This window comes from Bos javanicus, chromosome 11 (genome assembly GCF_032452875.1).
Source record: "Bos javanicus breed banteng chromosome 11, ARS-OSU_banteng_1.0, whole genome shotgun sequence".
NCBI lineage: Eukaryota > Metazoa > Chordata > Mammalia > Artiodactyla > Bovidae > Bos > Bos javanicus.
The window spans coordinates 73490099-73510454 of NC_083878.1; the positions used below are offsets into that span (position 1 = coordinate 73490099).

General features: G+C 36.0%; 1 protein-coding gene across 6 annotated transcripts in view; it reads left to right on the top strand.

Annotated features, from left to right (window-relative positions):
• The window catches only part of ASXL2 (ASXL transcriptional regulator 2), a 113429-nt gene that overhangs the window by 65426 nt on the left and 27647 nt on the right, over window positions 1-20356 (top strand). For 3 of the 6 annotated variants that reach the window (XM_061433091.1, XM_061433086.1, XM_061433087.1), the window contains 5 exons: window positions 3885-3993; window positions 7610-7760; window positions 14649-14764; window positions 18141-18270; window positions 19345-19491. In XM_061433091.1, coding sequence (XP_061289075.1) covers window positions 3885-3993; window positions 7610-7760; window positions 14649-14764; window positions 18141-18270; window positions 19345-19491 — 653 coding nt within the window. The other 3 variants (XM_061433089.1, XM_061433088.1, XM_061433090.1) reach the window with 3 other exon arrangements.

Consider the following 20356-nt stretch of genomic DNA (forward strand, 5'->3'; position numbering starts at 1 on the left):
CAGATTATGAAGCAGATAGTGTTTCTTCTATTTCACAGATGAGCAGATTAAGGATATTTACTGACTTGCCCATGATATACTCAGATCTGAACTCTAAGATTGGTCTGAATATATAAATCTGGCTCCTTAGGCCACACAGTGGTCTCTTTTCATGAGTTGCTATGTTTGTTTCCTCTGAGCAGTGTTAATTATAGGCCTCAGGTCTTTCAGCCCTGCTGGCTACTGTTAACCCCCTGTACTGCAGAGAGAATCAAATAAGGCTATTGGCAGTATGACTGAAGTTACTTCTGTTCTTAGGCCTTGTGTATGAAGCATCTTGGTATATTTCCTTCATGAAGTGTATCAGCATGAAATTATAGCACTACACTTACTCCTTTCCTTGAGAAATGCTCCCCACCCTCCAACCCCCAACCCCTACTCCAACCCCAATCTCTTAAACATGGACCAAAAAAATTAGAAACTAAATTATCTCATGATAGTTATGTAATCTTTTGAGGTATTCTTGCTTCAGCTGCTTCAAACCCGTATTATACTTACTTGACTTGACATCAGTATTCATTTTCTCTGTACCAGGGTTTTATCACTCATGCAGGGGCTGTCTGTTCCTTCAAGTTACTCAGTTATTTTTATTTAGTTACGTCATTCTGGAGTTACTTCCCTTGAAGATATATTCCTGCCATCGTGGGCAGTGTAGCCTATTTTACTTCTCTGCCATTGCTTCATTATTCATAAAAATGAATTTTTCAAGGGTTCTCTGGTTTTTTATATTTTCCTGAAATCAGATCTAAATTTTTGTTTTAAACAGTGTTAGTGTTCTGTATATCTTGTGGGTTTTTGAAACTTTCATATTTCCTTCAAAGGAAAATTACACCAGATTTGTGAGGAAAATATGATGGTGTCTGTATCTGTTACATCTTTTCACCAGATGTGTGTGCCATTTACTTTCATTTTATGGGTTTTACCGTAAGAGATTTTTTTGTTTTGGTTTGGTTGGCTTGGGGTTTTTTGTTTGTTTTTTGGTGTTTTTTTGTTTGTTTTGTTTTAGGTTCTAGGTACTAAGCTCTAGATGAGACTATATGTTACTTTCTCTCAGACCTAAAGTGCTGTGTGTACAAGCCTCCAATCTCCATTCCATAATGCCAAAATCCAAAATGCTTGAAAAAGGTTTTTCAGTCTTTTGGTACCAAACTTCCCTTTGTCAACAATTCTCTTCAACTGTTTTTCCTACTTCGTGTGAATATTCATGTATTTTACTGTATTTGGTTATAGGATTGCTGCCCCCGATCTTTCTGGTGATGTTACATAGTATATGGCATATCATGTTGCCTTTCAAAAATCCAGATTTTTATGTCTGAAGCAATTGGCCTTAAGTTTTTGGGGTCAGGGATCGTGCACTTGCATCTGTATTGGCAGCACTGGTTGCAGTGTGCCGTGGCCGTTTGTTCCCTTGTCTAACAGTCCTGATAAACTTTGAACAAGAAAGCTTTCCTCCTTGGAGCCACAGACCCTAGTTTATTGAATACTTAATAAACAGTACTAAACAGAGTGGGTACTTAATACTGAAATTGAATACCAAAAATTAGGGCAAACCTTTTACCAGATAGGTTATTGAGCTACAGATTATAGCATGTTTTCTTTTTACTTAGTTATATGTTCTTTTTAAGCAGTTTCTTTCCTCTTCTGCTTCTTTCTTCTTACTGAAATTTTGTCTTCACCACTTACAAAGCACTATGTGATCTTGAACCAGCTTACTTATTAACACCTCAGTATATTCGTTTGTTCATTTGTAAAAATGGTGTAATAATTTTGCTTACCTCAAAGGATTGTTGTGAGGTCTAACCAGAATGCTTCCTGGAATTTAGCACTGTTTTTGCTGTTAACGTAGCTGTTATTGATTCATATCCTGTTGGTTACCTTACTAACATATGGTCAGCCATTCTTTTATTGACTTTGAAGTCATTTTCAGTGCTTTGACACTTTTAACAATGCTGAAGTTAATCCTTGCATGTATGTTTGTAGGTCTTTGTGGTCTTATTTTGGGGGGATTGATTGAAGTGGGGTTGTTGAATCAGTAGCCCCTAATGGTTTTAATTTTAGTGGATACTTCCATGTTACTTTCCTAGGACGGAATTGAGGTGGGGAATAGGGGGTGGCAGTTTTCAGTCCCACCAGCAGTCTTTAAGAGTGCTCATTTTCCTGTAATCTTACCAGCAATGGGTTTTATCAGTTCACTTTTTAAAATGTAATGATAAGCTTATGGGAAATTATAAGAATAGTCCCGTGTGTACCTCACCCTGCTTCCTCCAGTAGTAGCCTCTTAAATATAGCTGTAGTATGATATCAAAGCCAGGAAACGGATGCTAGTACAGTACTGCCAACAGAGACTTGACTATATTTGATTTCTCTAAGTCTGACCAGTGGTGTCTCAGTTTCATTTGTTTTTGTTTAACCACTGTTAGGTTTGGGCAGCTTTTCATGTATTCTGTTGGCCGTTTATACTGCACGTTCATATCCTTAATCCATTTTTTTCTAATTGGTTGTTTGTGTTTTCCTAAAAGAAGCTCTCTTAGGATTATTCATTATTTTGTCTGCCATTTGTTTTGCAGTTACTTATTCTAGCTTTGTATGTTTTGTGTAATTTTGTTGATGATATTACTTTGCTATACAGAAATATTTATTTTTTATTTAGTTATTAAGGTTTTCTTTTGTGGTGTTGGAGTTTTCTCTCTTATGTCAAAAGTTTGCTCTATCCTGTAGGATGCCACACATTTCCATTTAGGAAAATGAATTGATTGCAATTAGAAAGGAAAATGTTATATATAACTTTTCTACAGATAATTTATTATATAGCTAAAACTCCAGAAAATATGATAAATGTATATTAACTTCCCTGGTGGCTCGGTGGTAAAGAATCTGCCTGTAATGCAGGAGACGTGAGTTTGAGCCCTGGGTTGGGAAGAATCCCTGGAGAAGGAAATGGCATCTCATTCCAGTATTCTTGCCTGGAAATTCTCGTGAACAGAGGAGCCTGGCAGTCTGCAGTCCATGGGTTGCTTTTAAAAGAGTCCCACACAACTTAGTGAATAGACAACAACATATTAGTAAACTTTTAATCAAGTTTCTACATAGAAGATGAATATTCCAAAGCCTGTTTTATGTCTTTTTAAGTGATCTTATGATAGGTCTAAATATAAGAAACCATTATAATATAGATAAATATGGAATCATTATGTTACACATTTGACACTAATGTAATATTTTATGTCAATTATATCTTGGTTTAAAAAAGGCCATGGAAATATGTTCTTTCCATGACTAACGTTCATTCTGGTACAGCAGTATGGAAGGAGATTAATATTGTTTATTTCTCTTTGTGTTTTCTTTTTCCTCCCTGTTTACTTCTGAACAGGCTTGTGCTAAGCGAAATATATTAAAAAAATTTTTTTTCAGCTTTATTGAAGTGTGTTAAATAAAATTGTAGGTAAAATAAAATCTTTACAGAATGCTTTTGTGATACTTCTGTGAGAGAAATTTTTCTTGACTTAAATGTTAGATGCTGACTTGGGATTAAGAAAATTATAAAATTATTTTTTCTTTAGATATCTGGGAATTAATTTTACATCCATTTTCTCCATGGTCACCTCTCTAGATTTATAGACTTTTTATAGTTTATTGGAGAAGGAAATGGCAACCCACTCCAGTATTCTTGCCTGGAGAATCCCAGGGACAGGGGAGCCTGGTGGGCTGCCGTCTCTGGGGTTGCACAGAGTCGGACACGACTGAAGCGACTTAAAAATGTGTTTTGTCAAATGAGTGTTGATCCATTAATTTTATCTTAATTAGAAACTAATCATTGTGTTCATTTTGTTTTGTTTTTTTGACAGTGGAACTTCCCCTCTTGCATGTCTGAATGCCATGCTGCACACAAACTCCCGAGGTGAAGAAGGCATCTTCTATAAGGTTCCAGGTAGAATGGGAGTATATACTTTGAAGGTAAATATTTTTGTTAGGGAGTCATTTTAAAAGTGAAAACAGGAAGTGACTGTATATAAATAATACTTGAATCGTAGAGACAGAATTCTGTTCTTGAAGAGCTTACTTTCAAGAAGAAGTAAAAATTTCAATCCCATGTCCAGTACTTTTTTCTTTAATTAATCTGTAGCCATGTGTAGATAGATTGGAGAAGTAACTTCACTTCATTCTCTGCCACAATATTATTTTGAAAGGATGAATTGAAAATTACTTCCAGTGACTTTAAAGAGCCTCACATCATTTAAATAATAATGAGTGTTACCGTGGAGCATATAGCTTTAATGCTTTATACTACTTTCTCATTTAATTCTCCGTTACAATTCAGAATTGTGATTATTATTTCTTTATTATAATGGAGAAAGCCGAAGTTCAGAAGATTGGATTTTCTTGCCCAGTGTTAGCCAGATAGTATTAGAGCCAGAATATGAACTCAGATCTGACTGAATTTCCATTTTCTTTTACCATAACAAGCTTGCTAATTTCTAATTCCTGCACTAAAAAGGGATCTTGACTTATTATTGTCCTTACAGTTATAAACAGAAAAACCAACTCAAATGAACTTGAGGAAAACAGAGAATTTATTAGTTCATGTAGCTCAAAGTTTTAGGGAAACTCAGCCTGAATTCAGGAGCTCAAATGATTGTCATCAGAAATGGGTCTCTCCGCTTTCTTTTGGCTTCATTCTAAGGCAGGCCTTCTCATCTACATGACTTCACTCCCAAGCCCCATTCTGCACGCTGTAAGCCTGAGGGGAAAGAGTCTCACAAACTGAAGCAGGAGCCCTTTTAGTTAGTTCTGTTGTAGCTTAATTGGTATGGCTTGGCGCAAGTGCCTGTACCTAAACAATCACCTTTGCCAAATGTATTGAATCTTCTGATGGCTGCCCTTAGGTTCATGATCACCCTTGATATGAAGGTGTGGTTAAGCCCTCTCTATCCAGATGGATTGAGGAGAGCGTTATTTCTCAAAGGAAATTTATCATCAGTGACTTATGTCCACATGTGTGTGCAACTCTTTTCCCCTCTTACCTTTTTAGCTTTGGCTGTAGTCATCACTGTGCTTGGTGGTTGTGTGTAGCATGCTAATTTTTAAAAGATCTAACTCACCTTTAATACCTTCTTTTAAAACACCTTGTTCAACTTCTTGGGGTTACAGGGATCTAGCCCACATGGAGCTTTCTATGTTTCTTTCAGGTTTGAGCTGTTGTAGACCTCCCATATTGTTAAAAATATTTATTAAATGCCTACTCTGTACTGGACACATAGAGGCTATAAAGAAGGATAAATTAAGGTTCCTGATCTCTTAAATCTCACATAGTTACTAAAATAATTAGTGACAGAATGTACTGTGCTATAAAGTGCTGTTACAGTGTAGAGAAATAAAGATTCATCTTGAGTAAAGGAATTTAGAAGTTTTTGTTTTTATTTTTGCTATTTTAAAGTTGTAAAATTTGAGTTGAACTTTGGTAATGGGAGGAAGGGCCTTCCAGGACAAGGGGATAGGTTAAGCAGAGGCACAGATAAAAGGATTCAGAATGGACTTGGGAGTAAATTGGAGTGGTTAGACCATAATCTGTGTGTGGGCTGGTGTGGTAAGGAGTCGGGGTGGGGTAAATGTTAGGTGAAGAACACACTTTGGAGGCTTTTGAAAACCTGACTGAGGAGTTGGAGAGAGGAGGAGGGAGAGTAGTCATGTGTTGAGGAAGTGGCAGAGGCTTTCAGGAGAATAGCATGATCAAATCCATGTTTAGGAAGATAATTCAGTTAGGATACACTTAAGAATAAAGCAGGGAAACTTGTCAAAAAGATGGTTATGATTGTTTAGAAGTGATAACTGGGCTGTACTATGAGAGTGATTGGGGCTTCTCTGGTGGCTCAGAGGTAAAGAATCTGCCTGCAATGTGGGAGACCAGGTTTGATCTTGGGTCAGAAAGATCCCCTGGAGAAGGGAATGGCTACCCACTCTAGTATTCTTGCCTGGAGAATTCCATGGATAGAGAAGCCTGGCAGGTTATAGTCCATGGGGTCGCAAAGAGTCAGACACGACTGAGCGACTAACATTTTTCATGAGACTGCTAAAAGATGGAGGCAAGGAACATTAGAGAAATAAAATGTGAACTCTTGGGAGTAAATGAACGGATGCAGTGATTCTAAGATGTGGGGTGTGAGTTGATCCTGGAGGGATCACAAGTTTAGGAACATAGTTATATTTGTACTAAAGTATTTGTTGAACTTATGGATCAAGAGGTCTCTTTGGCAACTAATCTGTAAAAGTTTCCTGCATTTTGAAAGAAAGAATAGAAAAATAAGGGATATGTATTTTTAGAAAATGTATAACATGTGAAATGGCACTGGAGTATAAACATAAGTGAGAAAAAACAATTCCTTACCAGATCAGAGGTTGCTGTCTTCTTTTTGTTGTTGTTAACCACACCCTGCGGCATGTGGGATCTTAGTTCCCCCATCAGTAATCAAATCCATGCCCCCTCTGGTGCAAGCTCAGAGTCTTAACCACTGAACCAAAAGGGAAGCCCCCAGAGATTACTGCCTTGATTATAATGTTGTGAGTGCCAGTTGTAGGTAGAATGGTCATGTGTCAAAATTATTTTTGATCTGATAATAAAAATAAATTATGTGGGAAAACAGAAAATATATTCAGAGGAAAAAAGAATCATTCCTAGTTTTATAACTTAACATTCACTAATGTATTTATATTTTATATACTATATAAATACATAGCAGCCAGCTAATATTTATTGAACCTTATCATATGCTAGGCACTGTACTAAGCATTTTACATTTATTAACTCATTTAATCTCAGAATGATCTTTTAAGGTGGGTACTATTACCTCATCTTACAGGGAAGCTGAGGCATGAGCGTTTAAGACTTTGCCCAGAGCTGCATCATTAGGAGAAGATAAGGCCAAAATTCAAACCCTAGATTCTTAATTTTACAGCTTCCCTGTTATATCTATCATACTGTGGCTGACACAGGAATCGTTTGTGATTAGCATTCTCACTATGCAGTGCAGAAACCAAAGATTCAACGATTTTTTTTTTTTTTTAATGATTCCTTTTATATTTGACTCTTGCTACTTACGCTAGCGAATTTTTGGAACCAAATAGATTCAAATAATTGCCATCTCTTTCTTGCTGTCCAGACTCTTAATTGAATTTGTAATACATAAGGGCACTTATATACACACAAATATATATACATTATATGAATGATGGGTATGCTTACATTTTTAAAAATTATTATTGTGTACCTTTTATAGATTTCATTTCATCATTTACCTGGACTTATATATAGCAAGTTTTTGTCTAAGGCTCTGTGTTGTACGTGCATAAGATTGTCATGTATAATTTTTATCTTTGAGTATAGAAGCAAACAGTAGCTAATTGTACACAAAGAAGAGAGGTGACAGGAATCAGAAATTGCTGGTTCTGCTACTGAATCTTACAGTCCTAAAAAATAATCAGCACAATTGCAAGTCACAATAATGCATATCAGAAATTTAATTCCTGTTTGCTGAAATGGTAATGATTAATCCTAATTGGATGCCTACATTTTCAGAAAGATGTGCCGGATGGGGTGAAAGAGCTTTCAGAAGGTTCAGAAGAAAGCAGTGATGGTCAGTCAGATTCCCAGAGTTCTGAGAACAGCAGCAGCAGCAGTGATGGTGGCAGCAACAAGGAGGGAAAAAAGAGCAGGTGGAAAAGGAAAGGTAAATCCACCTGACCCCTCAATACAGGACTGAATGCCGTAGGATAAACGCCCTGGTTAATAGTTCTTCTTCTTCTAGACCCCGGCTCGGTTATTCCCTTTCCTTTACTAGTTAGATCAGTACTGTCCCATGGAATTCCCTGCAGTGATGGAAGTGTTCTACATCTATATTGTACAACTCAACAAAGTAGTCACTAGCACCATGCGTCTTTTGAGCACTTGAAATATAGCTAGTGTGACAGAGGAACTGAATTTTCACTTTATGTTAACCTGAATTTAAATAGCCACATGTGGCTAGTCGCCATCACATTGGACAACTCTAGGTTTTTACCTGGGTTTATTTTCAGCTCTTGGCTACCTGTAACCCTTCTTAGGATGCTATTATGTTATTTACCTCTTTAATACTCTCTTCTAAAATTTGAGGACTTAATTGCTTTAACAGCTCACTCCTTACTAGGAAAAGAATGCTTTTCATTTCTACTAGCAAAGACTAAATTTAGTCTGCTAGTCTTTGCCCTCATCTCCTGCTTGGTTTCTGCTTTATAGTTTACCCCAAACTGTTTTTTTAGAGAATAACATCTTTGTTGCTGCAGCTTCCCTGGGATGAATTTTCCACTTAGAGATACATTTTATTACCTAGTCTTGCTAATTATCTGTAGCTTCTTTTTCAACAGTCTTTTTGAAGAGGCAAAATCATTTTTACCCCAGTATTGGTAAATTGAGCCATATATGGCAGGACAGATTTTAAGCCAGCTCATGCTGGTTACTTTATAAGGACTGATGTAGTGATATGCCAGAGCAAAATAGACATCCAAGAATTTCCCTAGCTTGGATATCCTCTTAGGTTTCAGTTGTAGGTGAGTTGTCTTTGAATCTAGAATTTAGAGTTACACTTACTAGAATAATTGACTCAATGTTAAGTGCTAGTAGAGCTATTGATTTTTGAACTGTATCAGAAAAGTCATCAGGTTTATTACCATTTCTGTGTTAATGTGTGGATTACTCTTGGAGAAAATTTAGATAACTGGTTGTGTTATCTGAGTTCTCTCATAGCAGCTGCTACACATGTTATTTGGACAAATTTTGAAACCAGGGGGTCTTAGCTTTAAGATCACAACCACTTAGAGAACAGCCCAGACCCTAAGTGTTATGAACAAATGGAATAAAGGCAAGGCAAGATTGGGACCTGTGACCAACATTCTTAAAAAAAAAAAAAAAAGATTTATTTGTTTGGCTGTGTAGGGTCTTTCCTAGTTGTGGTACACAAGATCTCTGCTGCAGTGTATAAACTCCATTTGTGGCGCATGGGTTCCAGAGTGCACGGGCTTAGTTCCCTTATCAGGCACTGAACCCACGTCCCCTGCATTGCAAGGCAGATTCTCAACCACTGGACCACCAGGGAAATACTCAGTATTCTTGATATGTATTTTTTAAAAGTAATCCCAGTCAGTAGTGAAGAGAGGTGTGTCCAGTGTCTTAACATTTCTCAGATTATACTAAAGGACCCCCCCCCCTTTTTTTTTTCTGTTCTTTTTTTGGAAGATGGAGCCAAAAGTATTTAGGCCTCTTTCTCTCCTCTGCTTCCCCCCAGTTTACATTTTTTTTTTAAGTTTGGGAATTGTTGATCTAGGATTAGAAACCAAACCAGGTCATCAAGCAAGAGAAACAGATTCATAATTTCTGGATGTGGCTGGAAACAGGGAAATCAGCATTAAAGATGGTCAGTAAACTGGGAACAAAGTCACAGTTGTGTAGGTCTTTGCTTTTTGGTAGCTCATAGGCTGGAATAGCTGTTTTAGGTAGTGATTGTTACATGGTTGTGAAAGGCTATCTATGAGGTAAATGTGTTGTGATTACAGGAGGATTTAAGAAATAACAGTTGAACCCCATTCTCAGTAGCTTCAGTTCAGTCGCTCAGTCATGTCCAACTCTTTGTGACCCCGTGGACTGAAGCACTCCAGGCTTCCCTGTCCATCACCAACTCCTGGAGTTAACTCAGACTCATGTCCATTGAGTTGGTGATGCCATCCAACCATCTCATCCTCTGTCCCCTTCTCCTCCTCTCAGTAGCTTAATGGCTAGATTAAAATATTACAACCTTGCCCCACACTTGGCATAATAATAGAAAATATTAACATCAAGGTTATAGCAAATTCAAAATTGTAGTCAACATAAATTATTTTCTAACTGCCTCTGATGCATTCTTCTTGAAATTGTCACAGTATTAACTACTTAGCCTCAGTTTATGTTGAGATCTTAAGATCTTTTCTGATTGTAGCCTGTTAAACTGAGACTAGGATGAACGCCATGTGGTGTTTGAAAGGTGGAGATGAGAAGTGTATGTGATGTCATATGGAATTCACATCGACTCTGGCAGCTCTGATATCTTAAGAAATGGATAAATGCTAAGCTAGCAATAATGAAGAATGATTTAGTCTCTCATAGGATGTACTTCTCTCATTCTTGAGTCATGCATATGGCATAGGCATAGAAGTGTAGTTTTAATTTTCTGTTGTATACATATGAGTATTTTTGTAGTCCAGTGCAAATTAAAGTGGAAAACTTGTAGTTAGCAGTGATAGTAGTAGCATGCTGCAGAACAATTCTAAGTCAATTGCAGTTATTAATAAAGGTGAAACAAATGTGTCTATTCCGTTTTCTTATTTAGAGCTTTTACTCTCAATCTGACATCACTTTATTTCAAATGCATTGTAAGACAGGAAGAACACTGAGATAGTATCGAAACCCACTTCCTTTTATGTACAAAAATAAAGAGCTCTGACAGCAAAACTGATACTTCTAGTTGGAAATCGATAGAGACTCTCTTGAAATAGGTATACCTTTCAGCCAGATAGGAACAGAGAGTAGAACCTTGAAATTCAGTCAAATGTTAAAACTAGTTTATTGATTTCTGTGTAAGGTGGAAGAACTTAGAAGTTTGTAGTTTTGGTTCCTAATTTCCAGACAGGAAACAATGTTCAGAGAAGAGCTTTATGGAATTCCAAGTCAAGGTAAGATGGAATAACACCAGAAAAATGATTAAAATCAACCTTTTCTGTTGCTTTTTGGGTAGGATCGTATCTAAGTGAAGTCTGCCTTTTCCCTGAAATATGATATTGCAGCATGAAATAACTACATGTATTATTGTTTTTATCTTCTGATAAAATTATTTATTATTATTATTGTCTTTATATATTTTTAATAATAAAATTATTTTTATTATTAATTTGTGAAAATTAAAACTCTCCCTTAAGAGAAGTATTGCTCCTTTTGACCATGAAGACGATTTGGGGAACTTAAATTGTTATCAGTCTTTCAACGATTAATCCTTTAACTGTATAAAGCTCAGTTTCAATTTTGGTATTACTGCTCCATTATTTCTGATAGTCCCTCTAATACTTCAGAGGGTCTCACTGAATATCTTCAGGAGAAAAAATAAAATACTAAGAGATTATTTACTAATTCTTTTAATTCAAATGCATTTAATATGAATAGTCCATTACCCTTTGGACCTTGTTCCATATGATAATCATTTGTTGAAATGGAAAATTCCCAATGCTGTAGTGAAAAGTGGTGCTTTCTGAGCTTATACCTAGTGGATGGTACAGATCGATCCAACAAGCTGAAACTACTTCAGTAAACTATATAAGTAAAACTGGTTTTGATGAGCCTCAAGTTCTAAATCACTTTGGAAAGCTGGCTTCTCGGTATATTATAGTTGAACATGCATCAGAATCACTGGGAGAGCTCATTAAGACAGATTCCTGGGCCCTACCTTCACAGTTTCTTGTTCAGTAGAGTTGGGTTGGGATTCAGTAATTTGCATTTTGTAGATAATAATGGTATCATTCTTGGTACAATACCTTAGAAACCAGTGTTTAAAACAGTGTAATAATAAGAGCAAAAGACTAGAAATTACTAAACTACTCATCAGAGTCCAGTTGAAGAAATTATGATACATCTGCACAATGGAATTTTATGTAGCTATTAAAAGGACGATGATCCTTCAGTCTCTGCCTCTGTGAAGACATGGACTTCTCCTCTGTGTTTGTCTTGTGTTTAAGGTAACTCATCATTTGATTTTAAGACCCACTGGGCTCATCCAAGATGATTTCCTTGTCTCAAAATCAATTATATCTGCCAAGTCTCCTTTTCCAAATAGTATAACATTTCTGGGGGTTAGGACATGAACACTTTTAGTGGACACCACTTAATGCACTGCAAGTACTCAGTCTTCTGAAACTGTGCAAAGTTCAAATGTTGGTTGTGCTCCTTACTACCTGAGTCCTTTTGTAGGCTAATTAAATTTCTAGATAAGGAAAATTTAGATAATACCATCACAATATGCAGGTGTTTACATTTAATATTTATATATAAATACACATCCTTGAAATTTTTTCATATTTTTATTTGCATAGAAAAATGTCAACAAGGATACCAATCCAAATATATTATTTAGTTATCTCAGAGGGTAGAATTGGAGGAGATTGGGTGGGAATAGAAAGAGAAGTTGTACCTACCTTGTTGTTCAAGTCGCCAAGTCGTGTCCAACTGTTTGCAGCCCCATGAAATGCAGCATGCCAGAGTTCACTGTCTCCCAGTTTGCTTAGATTCATGTCCATTTAGTTGGTGATGCCATCCAACCATCTCATCCTCTTTTCTTGCCCTCAGTCTTTCCCAGCATTACAATCTTTTCCAATGAGTCGGAGTTTCGCGTTAGAGGATGGTTATAAGAGTTCAGTGAAATTCTGTTCAAATGAACCTAGCACAGCATTAGGCGCAGAGATGATGTTTAATTCTTGGTTACTCTAATAAAGTTAATGTGTCTTAGAGATAATGTAGGCACTAGAATGATTAAAAGAGATGAGTTTATCAACGTGTTTAAATCGTGCTTGCTCTTTGTAGTTCTGAACCTTTAATATTTGAAAGTTTCATTAAAGTTGTGAGACCGGTATTTGGCATTAAGTCAACTCTGGGAGATTTTCCTCATTGGTAGGTCCTGGAATTTTCTTGATTTATTTTAGTTGGCTTCAAGATATGTTTATGGATTCATTTGCTAGAAAGGGCTTTTGCCTTAAAGGGAAACATTCCAAAGGTTTGCCCTGGTAATCACAGATAGCTTTATTGTGTGTTTTCCAGGCCACAGTTAGAATTATTGCATTCTTTAATGGGGTCATTTTGGTTGGTTTGATTTTTGTTAATTTTTAGATATTGGGGCAGTTGAGGACATGTATATTCTCAGATTTCCACAAACTATTAAAAAGAAAGTAAATATAGTTAAATCTTAATAGTTTTTTAGCTTTATTTTCATAATGTCTATTAAAAACATTGGTCAAATCAAGAAGACAGACAATAGCAAGTGTTGACAAGAGTGTGGAAAAATTGGAATACTCACACATTTCTGACGGAACTGTAAAAATGGTGCAGCCATTTCAGAAGTCAGTTTAGGACTTCCTTAAAAAGTTTAAACATAGAGTTACTGAAAAACCCAGCAATTTCACTTTTAGATATGAACCCAGGAGGGTTGAAAACATATGTCCAACACAAAATCCTGCTAATGAGTGTTCATAATGGCCAAAAAGTGAAAACAGCCCAAATGTCTGTCGGCTCATGAATAACAAAATGTGGTATATGCATACAATAGAATGTTATTTGGTGATAAAAAGAATAAAGTATTGATACATGCTGAAACATAGATGAATCTTTAAAACACTAATTTAAAAAAAAAAGCCCATCACTAAAGAGAGAAGTCAGTTAGGGGGAAAGAAGAATGACAGCTAACCAGTACAGTGATTCTGATGATGGTTGCACAACTTTGCAAATATTTTAAAAGCCATTAAATTTTACACTTCAGGTGAATTGTATGGTATAGGAATTGTATCTCAGTGAAACTGTTAGTGCACTCAGATGCTGACCAATTTTTTAAAATAACAGCACTAAGAATTTAGTTTCTTTTTGTTGCTTAACCATCTCAAGAATTATCCAACTCCATTTTTTGTTTTATATGTTACAGTTAACATTTTTTTTTTTAACACCACACTTTCTTTGCCATATATAAACCCCCAGTTAGGGCTGGGATACAAAGCTGAAGTTAAGTATGATGAGTCTTCTTAATATTGTCTACTGTTGTCTTCATTTTTGAGTCTGGGTCAGCAATTTCTTTATTATCTTGTATCATAAATTATACACTGTCGAACTTTAGAGAACATGAAGATCTTAATTGTGTTTATTATAAGAAGTATAGACCCTTTCTGGGGAAAACTCTTCACGCAATACTGAGGTTTGGCCGAGTCTGATAAAACAGCTAGTGATGAAGTAGAGAGTGGTTCCATCCCATGTATCCCTACACTGATTTCATCAGAAGTCCTAAAGCACCCTTTCACATGGATATCAGAGTTGAAGGAATATAAGAATTAGAGAACAGTAGTGTTTGAGGTGGAATGACCTTATTGCCTTCATTTTAAAGATAAGGGAAACTGGAACCCGTTCTATCAACCCAGGGCTCTTCCACAATACCATGTTGTTACTAGAGGTAACAGTAGGTTCCAGTGGGTTCTAGAATCTTTTCTAAACTTTACCTTAGTTGATGACTCATGGTTTATATTCTGCTTCCTGCTTCTTCAGTCAATTCTATTGAAAAAATTAAAGAATGAGAAGTGATGAATACTAACATTCATCCCTTCCCCATCCTGTCATCCTTCACTAGAGCTTTCTGAGGAAATAAACTGAAAGGGGAGGCTGTTTGCAGTAGAACTCCAAAAAGAAGATCCTTCTCAAAAGTGTTTGGTCACAGTTCTTAATACAGGTAGCACTATATGATTGGGAAAGGAATGGTGCTTGATATCGCCTCTGATAACAAAACTTGGAATTGTCATTTTTCTCCCCCTAGTATCATCTAGGCTGTCACAGCCATCTTCTCCTCATTCGGGCTGCCCATCTCCTACCATTCCAGCAGGTAAAGTCATTTCTTCATCACAGAAGCACAGCAAGAAGGCACTAAAGCAGGTAATCATGCTATTCTGTGTACAGAAGTATACTCTCATATATTAAAAATGCATGCTTCTGGCAGTCAATGACAGTTTCTTGAAAGGACATTAAGTCCTTTTAAGGAAAAATTTTATACAGTTTCCCAGTTTGTTTTTAATAATTTATGCGTCTCTGCGTTATAGCTTTGTCGTAGATACTCTTTATATCACACTTCAAAAGTTCCTCATTGGTTTCCAGTTTGCTATGAGGGGTGTGTGTGTGTGTATGTGTGTGTTACAAGTAGGTATTGAATTTTTTCAGGTTGAATTTTTTCAGCATTTATTAAGTCATCAGGTAACTTTTTAAGTCAGCCAGTATGCAGAATTCCAGGGCTAGATTTTCTAATGTTAATCTATAGTTAACTCTCTGGAATAAGCCCTATTATGTTTGTTACATCATTTTTAATATATGAGTGGAATTTTCTTTTTTATGAGTTTAGCTTAGATTTTGTTATTTTCTTGTACAGCTTTGGAATCAGGATTGTTCTTAGCATCTATTAAGTTCTGTAGCTCTCTATATTTTTCTAGATTTTTGGAAAAAATAATAGAAATTAGTCTTGCAGATCTTACCTTTTACTGCTAGGGTGTTTCAATTTCATTTAGTACTACTCTTGATTTCTGATTCTTTTTGGAAATTTATTTTTCTTAAAAAATGGTCTAGTTCACTTGATTTTTTTTTTTTGTCAAATATTGGTATAAAGTTGTACATAGTATTTTTGTATGTGTGTGTGTCTTTTGTTCCTCAGTGTACTTTGTTTATAATGTATCTTTTCTCAGTGTTACTTGCTGACTATTTTACTGGGCTTTTCAAGGAACTAGCTTTTCATTTTTTTGAAATGCAGCTTATCAATACGTATAAATTTGACTAATGATTAAGAACACAGACCACTTCTATCCTTTTGTTGCTGTTGCTAAGTCACTTCAGTCGTGTCCGACTCTGTGTGACCCCATAGACGTCAGCCCACGAGGCTCCCCCGTCCCTGGGATTCTCCAGGCAAGAGTACTGGAGTGGGTTGCCATTTCCTTCTCCAATGCAGGAAAGTGAAAAGTGAAAGTGAAGTCGCTCAGTCGTGTCTGACTCTTAGCGACCCCATGGACTGCAGCCCACCAGGCTCCTCCGTCCATGGGATTTTCCAGGCAAGAGTCCTGGAGTGGGGTGCCATTGCCTTCTCCACTTCTACCCTTAGATTGGTATATATAATAGAGCTTAATTATAACATAAAGCACTGTCAAGTACATGGGAGAATGACTCCTTGTAGTTTGCTGGTAGAATATAAATTATCATAGCTGTTTTGGAGACAAATTTTACAATATTTATTAAAATTTTAAGTGCACATACCCTATGACTAAGCAGTTAAATATTTGGAAACTTATCTTAGAAAAATGCATGTATTCATACATTCACACACAGAAAAATGTTTGGATTAAAGTTTATAATAGGAAAAATGTATAAGTAGAGATACATACATGAGTTGCTTCATTAAGAGTGGCATATCCATACATTAGACGTTATATAGGATTAAAAGTTTACTTTGTAATGAAATTATTCTGCACATATAAACATCACCACACTATAATGTTTAATAGTTAAAATCAAGATGTGTTACAGCACTCATTAAAAACATACACATATCTGACATACATACCCAGAACAATAATTCATGGAAACATGAATATGTATATATGCACCAACACACACATATAATGTAAGTGTAGAAGAAACTCAGTAAGGAACAATAAGTTGATGACTATAACTTGTTACCTTATTCATGACATAAAAACTACTCTGTATTATTTTCTTGTAATCTCAGGAGTCAGATACTGTATTTTCTTTAAAGAATATCAATATGGGAAATTAGGTAAATTAGATTGTTGATATGTAAAGTAAAATTTTTGCCTCCTGTCTATGTTTTTCATATTATTAGGTGAGAAAACATTTCAGTATAAGTTATCCTTTACCACAGTGAAATTTCTTTTTATTGTTTGTTTTTTAAATTTTAAAATTAGGCACAGGGTTTGTATCCTACTGAGGGAGGGGGAAACTGAATGCAGTTCTTAAAACAGAGAAGCTGTAAGTTGTTTCGTTTTTATCTTATATCTGAATTTATGTGATCATAGCAGAAACAGATAAGATCAAGTAGCTCTATTAAATTTTGCATTAACCTAGAATGACCTACATACTGCGAATAGAAAGAAAGAAATACTAGTGGCTGCCACACAGGAAGCCTACAAACATTTTGTATTCTGATTGCAAAGAATGAGAGATAAGCTGTCATCAATGATCAGACAAAACTGACATTATGTTTCTGCCTCACCTATTATAAATGTTATAAGTGAAAGATAAGCCAGATATGAGAGACTCTGAGTATTCTTTTCTTCACTGACAGCTTAGATCAAGGAAATCAAGTGTTGCCACTGTGCCTATATGGCATAGCCAGAACTACATGTGAATGTGAAGTAGGAGAAAACCGTATTGTGAAGAAAGAATCTGAAACAAGTAGGCAGTTGGTTATTCCACACTTTTCTACATGATGGTCTTGAAAGTTAAAGCTTCAACTGACATTTTAGTGAGGTCATAGATGTTCAGCCTTTTCCTGAAATGTAGTTTTAGTTTTTCTTTCTTTTTTTTTTTTTTTTTAAGCTCTTGAATTAAACAGTTGCCTTTATGTATCTTCATGATTAAAACCTCGGGAGCTCTTTATTTTTCTGTTCGTTCTAGATTAGTATATTCTATAAGAACATTATAGAAATTAAAATATTCTGAAGGAACCAGAAGGAACCACACTTCTTATTAATAGAACCAGTGTTTTCTAATCTTCCCTCCCTTCAGTTTACCACATTGGTATAAATCGCTGAGATTCATTTGATCATTGGGCCAAATCTTACTGCTTTTATACAAGATCAAATTCAAGTAGTTATTTACTACTTTTTGTTCAACTGTAGCACCTCTGAAGCATACATAAGGCAAATATTTATATTTCTAGATAAAGTTGATACAAATGAGAACTGTTCTTGGTTCAGGGCTTAGAATTCTGTTTCAGAATGATCGTATCTAATTCTCTGTTACTACAAGTTTGAGAAATCCCTGGCTTATTGGTGATTTTTAAGTTCTAAAAAAATGTTAATGACAGTTTCTCAGATTTATGTACAGGAGAATATTGGTGAAGGAAAAAAATCCAAATTTTAAGGCTCATTTAGGCCTGTATTTAATTAGTTTAATTGAGATTTTTGTTTACTTGGATAGATTTCACAGAAATTGTATAGTCAGCATGGTCCTTACCACTTAAAAGAAGACATTTATGATTTGTTATTACTAAAAACTGATTTGTTTCTCACAGTCAGTTTTCTCTTTCTAGGCACTAAAACAGCAACAACAGAAGAAACAGCAGCAGCAGCAATGCAGGCCAAGCATGTCCATCTCCTCCAACCAGCACCTCTCTCTGAAGACTGTCAAAGCATCCAGTGACCCTGTACCTGCCAAACCTGGTAGGCAGACCAAGTGTCTTTTCAGCGAAAGTTTCTTTTCCAGTATTTTTGTATATAAAACCCATATAGTCTGTTATTTATTTTTCAATTATTGTATTTGTTTACATAATCCTTATACTGCCAGATGCTCAGTATAAATCCTTTTAGGGTAAATGGAGAAATTTATGCAGTGTAATCATACAGTTATTTTAAAGTACATCATTGGGATTTGCACGTTAGAATAAGATCAGTGACTCATTCCCCAAATGTCTAACAATAATATTTGGAAGCCTCCGATTAGTAACCTTATAAAGCTGATGTTTCCAAGTTGCTCAAGCTGAACTCTACAAGTTCTCTCCTTTAAAAATATAAATCCTTCCTAAGAGTACATAATACCTTTGAGTTTCCATTGGACATATCCACGGGCCTTTGGATTTTTTGTTACTGTTGCTTATTTTCTTTTCAATTTAAACTGGTTGAGCTATAGGCTTTTTTATTACACAGTTCAATGCCAGCTTATTTATGGGTTTGCCAGATTTAAACCATGTCTTGTAGAACTTTGCATTTTTGTTAGAAAGGAGATTTACCACTAGAAGCAAATGTGCTGGGAGGAAGAAAGGGATTTTATTCACTTTTGACTCCTAATTCTCAGACTCAGAGCACATCTGCAGGGTCACATTGCCTCAAACATAACTCCTTTTGGTTTGTTGTTGTTCAGTTGCTCAGTCACATCCGACTGTTTGCAACTCCATGGACTGATTGCAGCATGCCATCTCCTTCACCATCTCCTGGAGCTTGCTCAAGTCAGTGATGCCATCCAGCCATCTCATCGTCTTTTATCCCCTTCTCCTGCCTTCAATCTTTCCCAGCATCAGGGTCTCTTCTAATGACTCATTTCTTCGCATCAGGTGGCCAAAGTATTGGAGCTTTAGCTTAAGCATAAGTGCATCTAATAAATATTTAGGATTGATTTCCTTTAGGATTGACTGGTTTGATTTCCTTGATAACCTTTTGGTTAGCATTGTATAATTTAATTGTTCTTTTGATTGATTAGTTTCTGTCTATAACTTCAGGGTTATATATTTTTTCCCCTAGCGATATGGGAAGGAAAGCAATCTGATGGACAGTCAAGCAGCCCTCAGAACTCAAACTCTAGCTTTTCTTCTTCTTCGGTTAAAGTGGAAAATCATTTGCTGGGCCTGGGGAAGAAGTCATTTCAGAGGTCTGACAGGCTCCACACAAGTAAGTTACTTTACTAAGGACTCAGTTCTCAGACATTAAATTGTCAACTCTGTGTTTGAAATTTGTTACCTGCCAGGCTTAATTGCTGCTTCCTGTTCACCTTTGAGCACTTGACTATTTTCATGTTCTTCCTTTCCTGCGTATCAAACTTCATTTCAGAATAAGATCTGTTATCAGCGTTTTTGTGGTTAATTTTTCTTTCTGACAAGGGGTTTCTTTATCCAGCATTATTTATATTTTATCTTTGTATACATAGAAGGGCTTATAATTGAACATGGCAAACTGAACCACCTTTCCTGCTCCAAGTCCCACTAAAGCAAGAATATGGAAAAACCATATTAAACCCTTAAGAGTAAAGAAAACAAGAAGATAACAGATGGACAGGCAATATCACCAAATTTTGAAAGATAAAAACTGGATAGAGTTTTTCACAGAGCTGAGGAGCAGGTGCCAGTAGGAAGCAAGCCAGCTGAGCCTGTAGAACTCCAGAAGGGTTTAAGAATTGGAAATACCATGTCTTAGAGAAGATGAAGCATTGGGTTGAAAAGAAAAACCTTCTTTAAAAGTTAATAAGAAGCAGTTTGATGCCTTAGCCTAGCAGGAGACAAGAGGTTTATTTTGAGGTGAAATTAAATCTTACAGACTTTAAGTTTAGAGACACCATACATAACTGAGGACAGATAAGGAGGCAGTATACTGAAATCAGGGAAATGAAATAAAACACAAACATAGAATAGATCCTCCTGCTTGCTTGGTGTCCAGAATGTTAGTAGTGGGGCATGTTTCTATCTCCGTTACTTTGTTCTTCCTCCCCACCTAAGCTTCAGCAGGAGATTGAGGGATTGGTACTGAAAGAAATTGAATA